General features: G+C 43.9%; 1 protein-coding gene across 10 annotated transcripts in view; it reads left to right on the top strand.

Annotated features, from left to right (window-relative positions):
• Positions 1-20,361, top strand: part of LOC138246371 (carnitine O-palmitoyltransferase 1, liver isoform-like) — a 389,657-nt gene that overhangs the window by 175,646 nt on the left and 193,650 nt on the right. For 9 of the 10 annotated variants that reach the window (XM_069200927.1, XM_069200924.1, XM_069200931.1 and 6 more), the window contains 2 exons: positions 12,290-12,397; positions 15,332-15,419. In XM_069200927.1, coding sequence (XP_069057028.1) covers positions 12,290-12,397; positions 15,332-15,419 — 196 coding nt within the window. The remainder of the gene's footprint in view (positions 1-12,289; positions 12,398-15,331; positions 15,420-20,361) is intronic. The other variant, XM_069200934.1, reaches the window with a different exon arrangement.

Genomic DNA, 20,361 nt, shown 5'->3' with positions numbered 1-20,361 from the left:
TAGAAGTTGATCTTAAACATTTGTAAATTTGTAAATATAATATTTTAAACTACATTATGTACATACGTATTCACTCCATTGCATGGGCACTATTACTAGCATACACAACTCCTACCTCACCCTCTGCGGGGAAAACAATCTAAGATGGAGTCGACGCCCATGCGCAATGGAGCCGAAATGGGAGGAGTCCCTCGATCTCGTGACTCGAAAAGACTTCTTCGAAGAAAAACAACTTGTAACACTCCGAGCCGAACACCAGATGGCGGGATGTGCACAGCATGTGAATCTGCAGCGACTAATGCCACGAACAGATGTACACTGGGTAAGTGACATTTTACATATATATATAAAGTACCACCACACTCACTGATGATTACAACTGCTCGCAAGCAGGCCAACTCACAGGCTACCGGAGAAGCCCCGCCGCCTAATTAAGAAAGTAAACATATTGATGTGGCAGGGAAAAGGCTTGTGGCACAATCCGCCAATCACAGGTGCATTGCCAACTCAATGGGTCTGTCGTCGAAACAACCGCGCACACTTTGAGATGGAAGATCTCCTCTGTCTCCAAAAGCAAGCTAATATCAAACACCTCCATACGATGTGCACTGGATTGTGCCGATGTGGCAGCCAGAGGCATCAACACCATTATTCTACTTTGACGCCACGTATGGCTTCGTAGTTCTGACTTTAATTCAGAGGTGTAAATTAGCCTAGTTAATTTCCCGTTCAACAAAGTGCATCTCTTCGGTCCCCAAGTTGACCAGACCTTAAAGGAAATTTAAAAAGACACTGAGATGGTGAAATCAATGGGGGCCCTCCAAACATCTACGCCCCATGGCTCTTTTCACTGCTCCAGCTTTTGTGGAGGCTCCAGAGTCTCCTGAGCCGCCGCTTCCTCCTCCTAACACCACAGTCATAGCCAACAATCTTCTCCAAGAGGTTACTTTGAGACTCATACAGAGGCAACACAGCCAAGGATAGAAGCAAGGGTGCTTCCCCCACATGGCCGAACACCCACCACTAAACAATGACTTCCCTCTCCTCCCACCCCCATATCATATAACACTTGTCGGGGGTTGTTTACAGGATTTTCTACCCACATGACAGTCAATAATACCAGAATAATGAGTGCTGAACATTATTCAACCTGGCTGTTGTCTGTAACTCACTACCACACCTCCCAAGATTCCACCTCACACTCACAGACTATCAATGGAACATCAAACATTGCTCAAACCGAAAGATCAAGCTCTTCTACTCAAAGGAACTAAAGAACCCATCCCTCATCAACACCACGGCAGAGGAGTTCACTCCCTAATACACAAAAAGGAAAGTTCCTTTTGGCCAATCCTGGATCTAAGGCTACTAAACGAATGCATCCTATTGGAACACTTCCACCTGGCCACCTTACAAGATGTGATTTAATTTCCTCCAACAGGACGACTTTATGACTACACAAGATATAAAAGCAGCATATTTTAACATACCAGTAAACCCAGCTCATTGCAAATATATCAGGTTTCTGGTGGGTGTCGAACATTATCAGTTAAAAGTCCTCCACTTCGGAGTGTCTTCTGCACCTTGAGTGTTCACCAAGTGTCTAGCTGTAATAGCAGCCCATCTATGCAGACAAAAGATAGACGTGTTTTCATACCTGGACAATTTGCTTATCAAAGCCAACACTCATCAACATTGTCAACAATACACTCAGATTACATTAGATCTGCTCCACTGCTTGGAATTCACCATCCGTGTTCTCCAGTCTCACCTACAAGCTCTACAGATACAACCATATGTAGGGCCTATTCTGAACACCCAAATAGGGCCAGCTTATCTCAATTCTGCAATAGTTCAGATTTTTCAAACACTGTTACCTCCGTTTCAGACAAATCAGCAGATAACAGCGAGGACAGTCATGCGCCTCTCAGGGATGAAGGCCTTTTCTATTGCCATAGTACCCCATGGCCCCCTACACATGGGTCTGTTACAGCAATGTTTAGCTCAGTAGTGGGTCTCAGTCAAAGGGTCAATTGGAGGATCACATGTTGATAGACCGCCAAACTCATCACTCTTTGCAGTGGTGGAATACCATGACGTTGAAGGGTTGGCCTTTTCTCAACCCTGTTCCCGCATAACTGTCACAACAGACGCATCACTCATGGGATTGAGTGCACATACAAAGAACCTCACAATACAGGGTATATGGAACTCACACCCTGGTGTCTACATATCACCTTACTTGAGCTTCAAGATGTTCACGTAGCCTCAAGAGCATTCCTACCGCACCTCATTCACAAGGTTGTCCTAGTCCAGATGGACAACCTGACAGCCACGTACTATCCACAAAATCAGGAGGGAGGTGTTTAGGGTGGAGTGGGAGGCACGGGGTGGGAGGCACTGTCTTTGCAACTATAACAGCTATCACAGACCATTTGGAGATGAGCATACATCCATCACAACATTCATCTGTTAGCAGAATATCTACCAGGCACAGACAAAGATTTTTCACTCCTTCTCAGCAGGAAGCAGCTACAATTCCACAAGTGGGAACTAGTCACCACACCTTCAAACATCTCACCTCGAAAACACAAACTCTCATGGAACATCGAAACCTGGTCAGACAGGAGGTGCAGGCTCTGCTTCACAAATTAGCCATAGAGCTGGTCGTTCTTCAGCATCAAGACTCAGGAGTTTACTCTCTCTATTTTCTCGTCCCCAAAAAAGATGCATCATTATGGCCCATCTTAGACCTCAGGCTCTTAAATCATTACATCCCATCAGAGTACTTCAACATTGTCACACTTCAGAACATGATTCCATTGCTCTAACAATGTTTGTGAGCAGTAGACTTAAAGGACGCCTACTTTCACATCCCAATCCATCCAGCTCACCGCAAATACCTCATGTTTGTTTTAGCTGGAAGTCATTACCAGTTCAAGGGGCTCCCATTTAGTCACTATCGCACCCCGTGTGTTCACTAAATGCCAAGCAGTAGTAGCAGCACATCTGCGCAGGCAGAGCATTCATGTCTTCTCAAATCTGGATGATTGGCTCATCAAGGCCAGTACACTTCCCCTGTGTCACCATCACACTCAGACTACCTTAGATCTTCTCCAGCAACTAGGGTTTACCATCAACATAAAATAACACCTTCAAGCTCCACAGATTCAGCCATTTTTAACACAATTGGTATTAGCCTAGCCAAATGTAGTCAGGATCCAGCACATCCAAGTTCTACTACAACAGTTTCAACCCAATCAACACAACAGTCAAATCAATTATGAGACTCTTAGGCATGATGGCATCATGGATTGCTATAGTGCCACATACTTGACTACAAATGCACCTCCCTCATGAATGTCTGGCACGCCAGTGGTCTCACAGGGTCAGTTACAGGATCTAGTGTTGGTAGATAGCCGCACTCATCACACTCTGCAGTTGTGGAATACACATAACCTGTTAAAGTGGCAGCCGTTCCTCACCCCTGTCCCCATATCATTCTTGCAGCGGACGCGTCTCTCACAGGATGGGGTGCTCACCTACAGGATCTCACAGTTCAGCTTCTCTGGGACATCAAACACCAGGGTCTCTACATCAACTAACCTGAGCTTCAAGCTGTTCACCAAGCATTGAAAGCGTTCCTAACTCACCTGATAGGCAAGGTTGTCTTGGTTCGGATGGACATGACAGCTGTGTACTATCTACTAAAACAGCGGGTGACACACTCTACAGTTATCACGCCTATCTCAGACTTTGGCATTGGGCAATAAGTCACACCATCCATCTGCTAGCGGAACACCTCCCAGGGACTAACAACGACTTTGCCACTTCCTCAGCAGTATGCAGCAACAATCCCACAAGTGGGTACTTTACCCCCAAGTCCTCCTCCAATACTTACACAAATGGAGGTTTCCACAGATAGACCTGTTTACAGCCACAGACAATGCAAAATGCCCAGACTTCACCTCCAGATTCCCACACCCAGTATGCAAGGGCAATGCTTGATGTATAAACTGGTCAGGGATATTTGCCCACGTTTTTCCACCTCTCCCTCTTCGTTTGTGGTTCAAAAGCTCTGAGACACGTCTTTCACCCTTATTCTGGTAGCTCCCATTTGGGCTTCTCAACCATGGTTTGCCACACTCCTCGAGCTCTCTGTAGTTCCCTATGCAAAGCTTCCCTTCAACCTGGACCTTCTCACTCAAAACCTTAGAAAAATCAGGCATCCAAATCCAAAGGAACTCAAGCTTGTGATTTGGCTCCTGGGGTCATAGAATTTGTTTACCTTAATCTCCCACCTGAATGTATGACCATTCTCAAAGAAGCTTGTAGACCTACAACTATAGTGTGTTATGCAGCTCAGAGGAAACTATTTGCTTTCTACTGCTGCAATGAACACATTGAGGCATTCCAAACAACTGTGCAAAACATTGTTTGCCATCTTCACCATTTACAGGCTTTGGGCTGCACTCAATATGCTTACATTTAGCTGCAGTGACTGCATATTTACAAAACAGGCAACACTTATCCTACTTCAAGGTACCAGTTATTGAGGCATTTATGGAAGGCCTTATAACAGTGAGCCCATCCAGAGTTTCCACCTGCACCTACATGGAATCTCAACATTGTATTCACCGGACTTATGGGTCCACCATTTGAACCATTACATAACTGCCCCCTCCAATTTCTATCTTGGAAGGTCGCATTTTTGGCGACCATTACTTCACTTACACGTGTCAATGAGATCAAGGAATTAACCTTAGTAGAACCTTTTTTCCTGCTACATAGAGATAAGATGATTCTTCAGACCAACCGAAAATTCCTCCCAAAGGTGGTTTCCTCTTTCGACCTCCATCAGTCAGTTGAATTACCTGTTTTCTTTCCGCAGCCAGATTCAGTTGTGGAAAGGGCACTCTATACACTGGATGTGAAAAGAACTCTGATGTATTATATTGATAGAATTTAGGAGTTTAGTAAAACCAAACAACTCTGTTGCTTTTTTGCCCCCTCACAAAGGAAAACCCATATCTAAATCCAGTATTCCTAGGTCGGTAATAAAATGCATTCAGACATGCTTGTGGCTTTCCTGGGCAATATCCCAATAGCTGACATTTTTAAGGCAGCTACATGGTCTCAACACCACACACTTTCACTAAACATTACTTTGTGGATATTTTACCACACCAACAATCTAATGTAGGACAAGCAGTGCTACGCACCCTTTTTCAAACAAATGCAATACCCACAGGTTAGCCAATGCTTTCTGGAGGGCACTGCTTTACAGTCTATGCCCAGCATTTAGCCATATATGCTTCAAACGAAATATGTTACCCTTTAAGCATCTGTTCGTGGCATGTAGTGCTGTTGATTTACATGCACCCACCCTCCTACCCAGATTCCTGTGGTCGTTGCAGTTCCTTCTTATAATTTCTTATGCATGAGTATCTCTCTACTAATACTCGCACTCCATTCTCACTAGACTGCGGGAAAACAATCTAACAATGGAGTTGATAACAATGCACATTATCACCAAGAAGAGGAGTCACTTTGCTCTATGCCTCGAAAGACTTCTTCGAAGAAAAACAACTTGCACACATTAGGACCCAACACTAGATGGCAGGAGCATGCAGAGCATGTGAATCTGCAGCACTGTGTGTCATGAACAGATGCCTACAGAGTAAGTAACATATTCCTTTCAGACCTTTAGGCCATCCACCGTCTGCAAGAGAAATGGCCCATTGACACCAAGCTGACGTGTAAAGTTTAGAAGTGCTGGGAGCCCAAGACTGGGAGATAAAGACCTCTGCTTGCTGCAGATGGCCATACAGACCCCAACGTCTCATGAAAGGCCCCATGTCACGAGCCAGAGAGACCCTTCATGAACAGAGGATGATGCCTCCCCAAGGAATTTGTCAAGACATCCGGAAAGGGGGGAAGCTGAACTGTAAAGTCACACAAGAGGCCCCTCAAAGGCGAAAATCACAATTGGGTTCTCCAGGAAGGGGTCACACAAATTAAGGTCGCTCTCTGAAGCAGCACTTGAGTTGCCACACAAGGAGTCATCAAACTGGGAAAAAGGCATACATTAAGCCCTGACCTCAGTTCTGAAGAAAAGCATCTATCGCTAAGACCAGAGAGTCTGGCCCTTAACTGTAAAACTGTGGGAGCTTAGAAATGAAATGTGAAGTGAACAGATCGATCCAACAAGGAACCTCAAATGTGTTGAAGCCAGCAAAAGAGAAGGTGATGAAGCTTCTAATCGCTTGGATCCCACAGTAACTTGGAGTTCCAGTTCGTGACTGCTTTGGCCCAGCTGGGAAGATGTTCTACAATCAATGTGGTCTTGCGCTGAAGGCAAAAATGCCAGAAGTCCATGGCAATTTCTGCCAGCATGAGCGATCTGTTGCCCCACAGTTTGTTGACATAGTGGACCGCAGATGCATTGTATCAGCAGAAGGACGTAGCCTGAGAACTTCTGAGGAGATAGCACTCTGATGGCAGAAGAACTCGCCAGTAGTTCTAGGCAGTTGATGTGTGATTGGAACTCCGATCAACAGCTCGCATTGGAGATCAAGCCGCCTCATCTGCTGGCATCTGATTCAATAATACCATCAGCTGGGAGCTGAATATCGCCCTACATTTCCATGCTTACATGTAGAATAATCAACATTCCGTTTTGCCCTGGTCTCCTGGGTCATCGGAATCATAACACAGTAGGACAAACCCTTCCTGAGGTAATGGATCTTGGGGTATTGAAGAGCCTGATAACATGGCCTAAACTGATTAGGCAAGAAGCCCCACCACACAAGCGATCTGCAACAATGAGACCCGAGATGAGTCTGCTCCAGCTTAACATCCCTGACATGGACAGGGCAACAGTAACTGCATCCTCATTAAATCTCTCTGGAAATCCAGGAGCTCTACTAAATGTGAGGAGTCATAGACTGTTTTCACATTCAGGAGAAACCCCAGTTGCTGAAGAAGAGAGATAGCCAGAGTCAAGTGGGACAGGAGAAGGTCCCTCTCCTGGACCAGGATCAGAAGGCTGTCTAGATAACGGAGATGCGCCACAAGCACATAAGAACTTCACAACAGCTTTCATCAAATTGGTGAAGCATCAACGGACGGATGACAGCCCGAAAGGAAGAGCTGAATTCTCATAGCAGCGGTTCCTCCACTGAAATTAAAGGAAATTTCTGTGTGGAGGAAAGATCAGAACTGTAAGGTAGGCATCCTACTGGTTGAGTCGAACCATTCACTCAGCCACCCAGTAGGAGGTCCCGGAGGAGGTGGCTACCTTACATTCTGAAGTGACGATAACACACCCAACTGTTGAACTCTGAGGTTCAGGTCCAGCCTGTGACACCCCTCCTCATTTGGAAACCACAAAAATGATACTGCAGAAACCATTTGGATGTTGAGAGAAGGGGTATATGGCCTTTTCCCTCAGGAGTCTTGAGTTTCCTCATCTGTGGCTCCCTGATCTGAAAGGGAAAAAGACAGTTGACATGAGGGAGCCTGTTGAGAGACAGTCCCATAGAACTCTGTTGGATAAACTTGCACTTTCTGGAGAACCCCGGAGTCTTGAGTGATCTGAGCCCAAAGGTGGACGCATCCAACCCCCACCCCCAAAAGAAACTTCTGACTTTGAAATCAGACTCACCTGTATAGAAATCTGCAATCTGCTGTTCGGTCCGGGTCAGAAAACCTCCTAGGCCATGCTCAACCCTGTGGCATCGGGGGTGAGTGTGATAGTAGGTAACACTGCCGGAGTCTTGTCAGTTAATTGCGGCGATCATCTAATCCACATTGGAGGCTTCGTAGGAAAGCCCGGCCGAATGAGTGACCTCGGTAGCCCCAGTCCCTGCCAAAAGAGCTTGTGTTAAATAACTTCTTTAGGGTCCACTGGACTTTGTTGAGGGCAGTGAAAGTTTTAACAAATTCGTCCAAGTCCTTGACAAAGGAGTCTCCGAAGAGGGGGCCAGTTAGCATTGCCCAGGTGGCACACTGGTCCACCGCGCAAGGACCTCTTTGTCAATGGGAACGTCAACTCTCAGCTCCAGAATCTTCGCTAGAGTGGCAGAGGTATCTAGTCAGCGATCTTAATATGAGCGTCAAGCCCTGTGAATGCCCTTCTTTGTGTTTTTGGAGAACTCTTAAGGAAATGAGTTAGTTTGTGTTGATCGCCTGTGTATCAGCTGCTTTATCATCCGGAGTCGGGCAGAGACACAATGGAGTGGAGCCTGGCCCAGACCTCTTTATCAAACCCCTTGCGGAGGTGGGCATGTATGTATGGGGCCTCTTTAGGGTGTGGAGTCCAGTCAATAGATCTGAGGTATCATCAGTGTTAAAGTCTGGGAGATCAACATGAGAGACATGATAGGATGGGTTGATCAGCGGGTCAATCTCTTTTTGGAGGGGCCCTCAGCAATGTCTGGAGAGGGAGCATGGGAAGGGGTGGATGGTATGGGTGTTTGGGGAGGAATCATCCCTCTGCTGAAGTACCGGATCAGGGTTAGAAGGGGGTTGGACCCAGATGGCATGCTGAAGATGTGGTCCAAGAAAGTTTGTGTGAGATGAACAAAAGTCTCAGAAGGAGGTCATTTGTCATCTGAGGCATTAGGGAGGATCTTTGAGGGGCCAGGAGTGGGCTTGAGGAGGGGAGTGGAAACAAGAGTGGGTGGAATGGGGAGACACACTGTAATAAGGCGAAGCTGTCTGGCAAAAGGTTGCAGGGCCAAATCAGTACCTTGTTCACGGAGATCTGGGCAGACAGAGGAATCGAGGGCCTCCGCTAGTTTTTAGGTCGAGCCTGCAAGCACTTTGACCTGTTGTAAGTAGTGTGGGCTTTTAACCAAGCCCACCTCACGCCCATCACTTTCACTCATTCGTGGGCTTGCCTTTCAAAAATACCTTAATGTCATTGATAATTGCTTTACGTTTGTCCCGCCTTGGGGCGGTTTTGTTATTGCTGTGCAGACTGACCCTGTTAAATGTATAATTACACGATTGTTGAAATACTTCTATGAGGGTGAGCTATTTTTTTCTTTTGTGTCTCCCCTTCGTGCTCCTTGGCAGCCATGGCCCTCACACCGCTCACAGTACAAACTCCATCAGCGGTATTGGAGCGCTGATCACATTGTTTACACTGTTACCCAATCAGAGTCATTTCTTTTGGCTTTCCCCTTCACTCTCCATAGCTTTCTCAAAAACTTGTGTAATTGATAAATGATTTAGGTAAAAAAACAAAAATCTGCAATGTGGCTCTCTCGGCACAACAGGAGAACCGATACTACAATATTCACAGCACTCGGGAAAAGTAGCCCCATAATGCTTTGAAACATTCTTTTGGAAAACATTTTTGCCCACAACTCAGGCTGTGGTGGTCCTAGGACAATGGGACCACCACCAAAGCATTCAGTGTGCCACACTCTTTATGTTTATAGGCCCCCACACTACATTATTGGGGAACCCAAAATAATAACCACTCCCTCCATTCAGTGACTTTTTTTAACCTCTCTCAGGGCTGGAACTTTTGTTTTACAGTTGAGAGGAGTTTGTGTTTTAAGGGTCTGGTTTGTAATATCATTGCAGTAGGCCAGGGCTAGCCCTGAAGATGTGTAATGCACTAAACCCTCTAGGGACTACATATATGGTTACACTACAATACTTTCAGCTATTTTCTTTTCATGTGGTTATGCTCTCTATGGGCTAACAAATGGTAAGGTAACCAGGTTTCTTACAAATGTTGTTTTCATTGTGGTGTCCTCCAGGGGGTGTTCTGAGCATTACAGTCTAATGTCAAACGTTTACTTCTGATAAAGGTGTTTGTTGGGTTTATATGATAATTGTATATGTTTTATAATCTCTCCTTATTGCAATTACGACCATGATTCCAGCCAACTTACCATCCTTATTACACTATGACTGAACACTCTTGAAATGTTTGGGTGACCCTTCCAATTTACTTCTCTCGTTACTCCTCCTTGGCTGTCTTGTTTTAGGAATTGTGTTAGCCAGCCAGCAACTCTGATGGTGGGGTGGTAAAAATGGTATTCTATTGGAGCTAGCATGGCAGATTTTAGTTAAGATGCTAAATGGCAAAATATTTGGCTGCAGATAGAGGAAGAGGGTAAATGGAATTTCTTTAGTTATATGCAGGGCCACTAGAATTATGTGACAGGAAAAAAACAAATTATGATGCAGGGTTGACCAATTTGTGTGGCAAGAAAAGTTCGGTTATGAATTTACAACGCCACTAGTTCTGACTCAAGCAAATGCGAGACCCATTGCATTGCAAATGCTTGTTTTCCTAGCATACATTCTTTGACAGTGTAGGGCTCATGTGGCCGTGGTATGCTGCAGAGAGAGAGGTTTAGAATGCCCTGGTGGGAAGCAGCCTTTACCACGATGGCCGAACACTGCGCTGCAGTTACAATGCGGCCGTTAAATTGAACGTGTCTCCACCACGCATTCCTTTAACATGCATGTCTTTACAGTGAATTTAAAGTCCTACGCTTTCCCTATTGTTGGGCAGACTGGCGTTGGAATAGTAAATTGTAGTGCTCCAGAGCCCAGTGCTTTCCCTAAGGCATGTCGTTGTAATGATATGCGTGGTAAAGGAATGCGTGATAAAGATCCATTTGTTGTAAAGACTGTGGAATAACAGCATGTGTGTTAAAGGCATGCATTGTTCTGATATGCAACCGGCCCTGGTTGCTCCGTGCGGCTCTCCTGACTGAAGGGAGGCCGCGTGGGGGCACAGTCTAAGCTGACAGGTGGCAGAGAGAGGACCGAGGCACGCCAGGCAGCCTCTGAAGGGGGAACATTCAGCACGTAGAATGCCATGAGCGCTGCTCATGCTGCAGTGAAAAAACAAAGCAATACCTAACAAGCGGGATGTACAGTAATGTAGAAAACACATCTAACAGTGGAAAGAACACTTAGTTTGGCTGCAGTATCAAAGAAAGAGGTTTCCTCGTGGGTTGGCTGTATTTTAGTGTCTGATGAGCCCTGATTGTTTGAGGGATTTATGGGAAATGTAGTTTCAGGTTTACTGTTATTTTATTGGGTGCTGAAATTTTGCAGTAAACTTAGAGAAGCATAATCTGAGTCTCCTGTCCTGAAATCGAATCAGCAATCTACAAGCAGTTAGTTACAGGTTAAGTAACAGTTTCCTTTCCTGAAATAAGCAGGATTAGCTGCCTTCTAGAAAGCACCCATACTATTTAATTAAAATTATTATATTTTTTCATTACAATTGCAAGCATATGACTTCAAAGTTAGCTGGTATGTTTTCATTTTTTCTCTTCCGTGCTTTATGCTTGGCAATTAAAAAACTAAATTATATGAGCTTGTTACGGCAGACCTGTTAGCTAGCTATACAAGTGCTTGTCTTTTAAGCCAGTGCAAACATGGAATCTCTGTTTTGTCCTCAACCTTTGATGGAGTCACTTTTAGGGCTTGTTATTATCATTTGCTTGTTTTTATTTTTTTTTATTTTTATGATCTAGCCTCTTGCTGCTTTCACCTAGTATACTTTTTTCCAGCAGGATGCTTTGTAAACGCTTTTTTGCATTTCACCTGCCTCTTACCAAGCAAGATATTCTTATAGTCCCTTAGGGACACATCCCCATCATTCCCCTGTAGTGGATTACACCCCCTCTCTCTTCCCTTTATTGCCTCACCTACCCCCAACGTTTACTCTGTCTAGCTTAGAAGCTGCTGCGCTGCCCTGCAGTCACCTTGAAGTCTTCATGATTGAGGGAGAGAGGGCTGTAGTCTGTACGCTGCTGGATCCTCTTGGTGGACAATTCCTATTGAGTACAGGAGAAGAAAGCTGTCTGCTCATGTGCTCGCTGGGCCCCTCCTCCCACAATCTCTTCTTTTAAAGTATGGTTTTCTGTGCCTCAGCCCACTTCATTTTGTTTGGCTGCTATCTTTTGGTGTTCGTCCATGCTTACGTCAACTTTGAAAAATATTAGACTACATTGGATGGAAAGAAACAGTTGTCTCTATTCCGTAGTACATGCTAGTAAACAGCTAACCCACACCTCCATTCCTGTTTTTTTTTCTTGGGGAACCTCTGTGATCAAATATTTGAGGCAAACACAGTTTTATAGGAGGGCATTTTTCACAATTATGTGGTTCAGCATATAGTTAGAATGAAATGGGTAACAGAATAGGGAGTAACTCAGAATTGCAGGAATTCTGTACAGTAGGTGTACATTATGTCTTTTTGACGTGTAGTAGATGTGCTTAATAATTAACCTTTTTCCATTCTTAGGATTTCCTCTATGTTACCCCGACTCCAATCCAGGCGGCTCGAGCAGGTAACACAGTCCATGCCCTCCTGCTGTACCGACGCAAGCTTTCTAGAGAGGAGATAAAGCCGGTAAGCAAGCTTGATTCTAATCATGACCAGAGTTTTCTGGGAAGCAAAAATGAGTCTCTTTATATAAAGAGAAGTGTTGTAACCCTCACTTTATAGAGCAGTGTATTGTATGTTTTAACAGGCAGTCTGCCTCTTCTGACAAAACAGAGCAACTGCCATACAGGGAAAGCAAGCTTCCTATATACATAATGAAAATATTCCCCCGCTATGCATGAAAAACATCCCCAGAGCCACCCAGCCTTGACAATGGCTGCAATCTGCTGTTCTCCATGTTGAAGCTCCACCATTTTGCCAGTCCTGAAGTTCAGTGAGGCATGGTGTTCTGTTCTGGACGTAGGAGCCCACTGAGTATCACAGGGTTCCCATTGTGTGATACAAACATGCTTGCTGATGGTGCTATAGATTGTTGTGGCACCCCAGCAACTGCAGAGTGGTGGCGCTGACACAGAGGGAATCCACATCAGATATCATTCATGAGGGAGAGAGAGAGTCCACCCGGGAACAAACACTCGGGGATAGTGTTGAACACTGGATATTTCTGTGAAGATTATTGGGTCACCGCCTACTCACATCAGCTTATTTTTGAGCCCCAGGGTGATAGGTGTGCTTTGTGGCAGAGAAAAAGGTGTGGAACATCTGATTCATAATAGCAGAAAGGCAGCACTACCTGGGAACGAGTCTGAGCCATATGCAAATGAATTCTTAATGGTGGGGCCCTTTGCCATGCTTCTGATGAAACCGATATTAACACAGTACTTCAGTACCGGAGTCACTGTATCTTCGTAGAGGCATCCTATGTAGTCTTAGTTGGCTTATAGAAATGTCACACAAGCAGAAGGACACTGAAGCGGACTCATTCTTAAAGCCCAAAATTCTACATAGTGAAGGGAAACCGGAACCAGGACCCAGATGAAATAATGGACATTATATGAGCTGTAGAGGGGCGAGAGGTTGCTGGTGAAATCAGTTAATTATCTGCAAGCTTATTCCACCACCATGCTAAGCAACAGTGAATAGGCTATTGTTGTGAAATTTAAAATGAAGGTACTAGCTGGGAGTGCTATACATTTGGAGCAAAGCTGGTTAAAATGCAGAATATTTGCTCTCTCAACAAATATCCAGATTGTAAAAGAGACCACTAAGACGACCTCAATGTAGTTCAGACAACGTACCTTGGAAATGTGACTTGAAACAAAGATTGCAAGTCTTCAAAATGCACAGATACACAATATAGGGCTGTTCTCTGATCAGGTCGGTAAGGATGTACTGACTAAACCGACTGAAGATCTGGGTGAACGAGAAATAACATGATTGGCTACTCTAGTCTGGTGAAGACCTTTAAACTACCAACTAAAGGTCCAGCTGGTGGATAAGTTAGTGGTAGAAATGTACTGGTGACTGAGGTCACCTGAAGGGTGGGATAAATTAAGAGCGATTGTGAAGAAAAAAAGCGTTCTTATCTGTGGGGTGTTGAATCTATACATTTCCTGCTCTGATAAATGACTAATCAGGGCTCTTGCTCGTTTACAAATATGCCCATAACGTGAACCTATTGGCCAGGTTCTGCTTCAGCTTTATCCACCGTACCATCTTGTAAAAACTCATAAGTGTTAGTCACCCACTGGCCTGAATATGTTGAGCATTTGCTCCTCTTCTAGTATGGCTGAGAGGTTTTATTCTTAGAGATTAAGCTGTAGGCAGTATTTCTTACTTTTGATTCGTATCTGGATGTGTATATTTTCTTCCCAAGAGCCCATTTTCTCTGGGTGACAGAGCTTGCTAGTCAGTTTTTTTTGTTTGAGGACAGATCATAACCAAATGCTGTTTGTTGATGCCAGAGATGCTTTGCTATTCCGTTCTGTTCATGTTGAACTATTCATCCAGCTTCTAGGGTTAGAGAGATGCATACATATACAGTATGTTATCTTATTATTAAAGTACTTGTAAGCACATTCAGTTGTTTGTCCCCATCAACCTGTAACAGAATGGGTGGCATACTTCTAATAAAGCCCATTCTTAGATGAGCTTAATTTGCCAAATGTATACCATGGACTGAAACTGACATCTTTATCTTGTATTTGCCAAAGCTAGTTTCATCTTGGAAGGCTGTCTGTCCCTTTTGTCTGTAGAGGCTCTGACCCAGGCAAACCAAATCCAGGGGCTTCCTATGAATTGGGAAATGGTAAGGATGCCCGTGTAAGGGTGTCCCCTGAACACCTTGGTCTAAAAAAGAAATGTTGGTTTAGTATTTCCCACCTGTTGCACTTCCGTTTTCATTCAAGTTACGTGTGACATTCAGTTCTGTGTGGCAAGAAAGAGGGCTGCTTGAAGCTTTTCTGTAATCAGTGACCTTCAATCCCATTTTTCTCTCTCGGTGAAGAAGAAATGTGTCCTCGTTGAACTTTTGTGTGGCCAACGATTAGCAGAGCAGAATTGTAATCCTCGATAAAAGTGTTATTGAAGCCTATTGACCAATTTTTTTTTTTAATGTATTATTTTGTTGTGTTTTCTCTGCAATGTCCAAAATAATTTTAAAGTTCGAAAAACATTATTCAAAACTGCTTGTTTTTCCTGAAAAATTCTGTAGAATGTTGCGGGGTAAATGCCCAGAATCCTAGAATTTCACTAAAAATATTTTGTTGAGATTTTGCACAAATGTACATAATGTAATTTTTTGTGCAATATGAGTGAACCGGTGTTCCTGTGTTGCCCATAAAAATATGCAGAATTCCTTTTAACGTGATGATTTTTATTCACTGAAGTAAGGGGTCAGGGCAATCGTCAGGGCAAGGGGTATGTGGGAGCTTTAACACTATTATGAAAATGTACTTGATATCCATGTCAATTATTTGCATTCTGTTATCTCCTCTTCATGGGCACCTTTTCGGCGTTGGCCTTGCATGACCCTTCCCTGCCCCCTTTCTCCGAGCACAGAGCAGGGTCCCTGGATCCATAATCCCGCTGTGCTCCGCCCAGTGGGAACGTTCCTTTAACACCACCCGCATTCCCAGAGAAGAAACCGGTAAGTGCAAGTAGGGGTCATAGAGACCCCGTGATGGTGGTGGGTGGTTCAGAAAAAAGGTGGACTCGCCTCTTTTTTTTCTATCTTATGCTGCTCCATTTTCTTCCGTTTATCTTTGTTTTGTTCACTTGGTTTTGAGCTTTATTTACCCAGTGAGGCACAACACACAGCAGTTCCATAGAAATCTTTCAGAATATGGAATACTTTAGTCCTAGTGTGGGAATCACTCTTTGTAGGAAACTATTTTATTAATTTTAAGTTTATATAAGAAATTGTGTCAGAGCAGCTGTGTTCAAAGTATCTCATCAATGCCGATGATTACTTGGTGTGTGTAATCTATTCCAGAAGTCCTTTGTAGTATGTCATTCGCTATATTTCCATACAGCTGTTGAACAAAATAAATTTTTCACGTTAGTATTAATTGTACAAGTTAAACAATGTGATTGGGGGGTCTGCTAGGGTTTATCGGTTTCTGTATCTGTTAATTAGACGCATACATTGTTGTCATGGGGTAGGAAGACCAGGAGTTCATGTGCCATATCAGCTAATTGTGTGCATGTTTGGGGATGACTCATAGTGAGGGTTCATACTCCAGCCGTTGGGGTCCAGTACTTAACCTTTCCTACTCCCCTTCTCCCAGTTATTCACGCTAAGTCCCTGGCCACCAACACCAGTAATAATCAAGCTAATGGTGGACTGCCATTGGTGATTCCATTATTGAAGGAAAGTAATATCTTTTACGAAGCCGGTGTGGTGCCTGTGCTGCTGCACCTTTTGCATTTCTCAGAATGAACCACTTCCCACTTGTAGTGTGGCACAGTGCGCAGCCTCTCTCCCAATTGCTTGTACTCTGGTTGATTTCCACTCATGGACTTTTACCTACCACAAGAGCTAGGCCAAAAACGTATTTCCAAGTTTCATCTTCTTCCGGCCGAGGTACAAAGCATAAGACAAGTTTCCAGATTTAAGTAAGGTCTCTGTTCGCTGCAGTGTGGATTCTAACATGTCCTTAGTCCTCTCCAGAACTCAGTTATGTTCTGGCAGGACCGGACCGTTTTGTATAACTTGGTTTAAGGGCAATTGGGCAATTGCACTGTGGGTATGCCCAGACGTGGGTCCCTTGCTCACTGTGCCAATGGATTCAAGCTAGCCTGGCTGATGAAGGGTGATACCCTGAAACCGGTCCCAGGATGCTTGTTTCGGGTACAGGGAGGACCTGGCCTGGCAGTTCGGGCTGGACTGTTCCCATGAGGAACAGGGTCAAGACTGATTTGCATATGGCTGGGTCCAAACTGGGGTGACATGATGAGCAAAAGAACAATGGATTAAACCCAGATCTGTGACTGGGGGTGAGTGTTTGCATTGTTCAGAACTCCTTCCATCATCCTTTTGTGTTGCTAAAGTTGCCCTATGTGAGAAGGGTATACCCAGACGTGGGTCCCTTGCTCACTGTGCTACTGGATTCAAGCTAGCCTGGCTGACGAAGGGTGATAACCTGAAACCAGTCCCAGGATACTTGTTTCGGGTACAGGGAGGACCTGGCCTGGCAGTTCAGGCTGGACTGTTCCCACGAGGAACAGGGTCAAGACTGATTTGCATATGGCTGGGTCCAAACTGGGGTGACATGGTGAGCAAAAGAACAATGGATTAAACCCACATCTGTCACTGGGGGTGAGTGATTGCATTGGTCAGCACTCCGTCCATCATCCTTTTGTGTTGCTGTGCTGAGTAGTACATCAGAGAGAGAACATGGGTTGAGTGAGAAATTGTCTATGCAAAAAATTGACTTGTCACTGCAGTATCAATAACCAGTCTTTATCCATCTAGTCTATAGCTATATCCTGTGACCATTCATGCCATAAGTCTATATGATCAGTGTTTGCATTGGCCAAAATCTCCTGTACAGTAATGTCACCGTAGTCCTTCATATCCCTACCTTGGGCAGCATCTGTAGGCAATTGGATGTGTTTGGTTCAGCAGAAACCTCCCCTTCCCTAATGAATCCATTGCTTTGACCAGGCCTCCATAAGTCATTACCTGACTTGCCATAACTCCTGTGTGTAATGCCAGATCTCTGAAAACTTTGAGGGTTTTGGATTCATACTGGTCCACCACGACCTGCATGCCGTGTATATTCCATCACACTGTCCATTTCTGTAGCAGTCTGAATAACACTTGAAGTGAAATACTTGGAGCATAGATCCTCTCCACAGACACCCTCTTCTTTCAGCGCGTCCAACAGACTGGAAACTTCATGCACTGCAGCCTTCTGTTTTTTTAATCTACGTTTTTCCCCCAAAAAGTGAAACACTGTTTTCACATAAATGTACAAATAATGGACGTCAAGCTTAAATCAGAATCGCAAAAAGTATGCACATTGGAGTATTACATTACTGGGCTGTGGTATGCAACCATTATAAGGAAATCAATTGCTTATAGCATAGTCTGTACCATATATGTTCTTGGATTATTATAATTTAGTACCAAAAACTATTTCCGAGGCAAATGTGACCGCATTGAGCACACCAGTAAAGTGGGAAGGAGAAAAGAAAAAAAAAGATGGGGAGGCTGGACAAGAGCAAATCACAGGTAGTGTTGTATAATGTGTAGTTTGTTACATTGTTTCGGTATGATCCCAAATGTATAGCCTGTTCTGCTTTTTTATTTAAAAGCATCTCTATGATGCCGGAGAAATCATCACAATAATCCATTCCGTGGGGCCTCTTTTCAAGGTGAAGTTTAAAAAAAACAAAAAACGGGGGGGTTCCTACTTCTCATCAGATTTAACATCACCTTTCCAGCGGCACCATTCTACGTTCTTGGGTCTAAATAGTGTACTATATAAAGTCATAACAATATTCCCATATGGCTTGTTTAAAGGCTGATATGCATGGTTTATAGCACCAGTATGCGGGTCCTGCAGAACCATATGTCAGAAGAGATATTTTCTTTGACTAAAAGGTTGTATCTATAATTACAATGTTAGGAGACGTATCGTTAATTAGGAAACTCAACTAATTGTGATCTGTTTTGTGACCACTGAAATCTTACATTATGCTCACTTGTTATAGGCATATTTCCTGTTGACTGGAAAGTAGTGGTGGTCTGACCACTATTAAATAAGTCTTCAGTGAATCAGTTCAACTTGGACATTCATCTCCTTATTTCCCAGCCTCTATATATATTATATTATTATATTATATATCCAAACTACTCAATCCCACTGCTGCAGAACTGGAGTTTTGGGCCAGAACACAGAAAATGTTAGAGCCCAAACACACCTGCATTTATTGGTGCCTTCTCTTTCAAAGACTGTTTCTGACTGCGGCCTTGGCGTTTCTACGTTATGTGGAGTCCTTTCTGTTCAAAATACCTCAACCCACCATGATTCCACCATGTTAGTGCAGTCTTAAGCTGGTCCACTGGGGCTAACTCAATGTTCAGCATTGCCATCCATATTGTTCACTCTTTAGATGCTCCCACCTGCAAAATTATTACAGGTATTATCAGGCTTGCTTTTTATCTATGCTAATACTACTCTGACTTGAATCTATCAAAACACCTTCTGTAACTATTTATCAATGGTCAGCTTGCTGATGGCCAGTGGCTTTCTGAAGATGAGCCCTTTTAAAACCGAGGTCTCTCTCACAACTTTAGACTCCTCATCTTGAAGAGGCTTAATTTTGGCCATTCGTAATAGGACCTAGTTCTAAACCAGTCTCTACAAATGAGAAACGTAGGCATCCTTATCAGCAGTTCAGGCAACCTATTTTATTGTCTCAGCTTTTTAAAATGCTGCTTACCACTCCTTGATCCTGGACAGCGGATTTAAACTGGAAAAACCTTTATCCAGACCGTAGTAATAGTCTGTATCGTGGATCTCCCAACACACGTCCTGTAACATTTTCAGTGGGTCACAAATGTATCTAGAGTTTTGTTTGGTATTAACCAACTGTTATTTACTTCTTGTTGCCAAACAGATTATTTTAAACAGCTGTGCATTGCACGTGGGGTAGTCTGTACTGCAATCCCTCAAACTCTTGCATGCAACTTACAGATCTACTGTTAACTTGCAAATTAATGCAGTGCAATTCTTTGAAGGCTTAGGATCGATTTTTGGGCCTTTTACGATGCTGCAGCCAGGTTCTGTAATGCACTCCCTCCATGACTTACATTAACACTAAATATTTATAGCTTTCACTGATTGCTATTGACAAGATTATTCAATTCTTATTTTTATCTGTTATTTTTTAATAACTGTTTTTATTTGCATTTTATATAAACACATTATCATGCCCCATCCGGCACATAGACAGTAAAAACATTGACATAGCAAGACACAACATAGGAAGGTCAAACAGATACAGCTTGGTCGTCTGTTGTATAAATTGAGGGTAGGGTTACCATCACAGTTAGGTCTGTCATTCCAAACATTCAGCAGTGTGATCTGCATACAAATTTCCCTGTCTTCCCAGTGGTGCATAGCCAAAAATCATAATATGCCCTCCAGGGGCCCCTTCCTTGATGAATTTTTTTCGACAACTACGGGCCTGATAAGTCACTTTTTCTGCCATCATATAGAGATTCATCCCTGCTTTCTGTTCAAATTCCCCTAAAATGCTACACCAATATACCTGAATATGTGAGCATATCCATAAGGTGTGCATTTAGGTGCCAACGTTCGCCCTGCAATGTATGGAGGTGGAGTCTCGCTCTGTCATAGTATGATTGATGCAGAATTTGGAATTGTATTAATCGTAGTCTGATACGTATGGCCACTTCGCGTGGGTGCATGAGAGAAGCCTCCCAAACAGTGTCATCTAGGGACCCCAGGTCTTCCTTCCACCTCTCTCAAGAGTCGTAACATATCTACCATGTTGTTATTCAATGTTTTCCCTTTGGAAATAGGCGTGACTGGCTTGGGAGGGGGGTAGCCTCTCCA

Source organism: Pleurodeles waltl, chromosome 7, assembly GCF_031143425.1.
Source record: "Pleurodeles waltl isolate 20211129_DDA chromosome 7, aPleWal1.hap1.20221129, whole genome shotgun sequence".
In the NCBI taxonomy this organism is placed as follows: Eukaryota; Metazoa; Chordata; class Amphibia; order Caudata; family Salamandridae; genus Pleurodeles; species Pleurodeles waltl.
The sequence above is the reverse complement of the archived record's forward strand: the minus strand, read 5'-3'. Positions and strand labels throughout refer to the sequence as shown.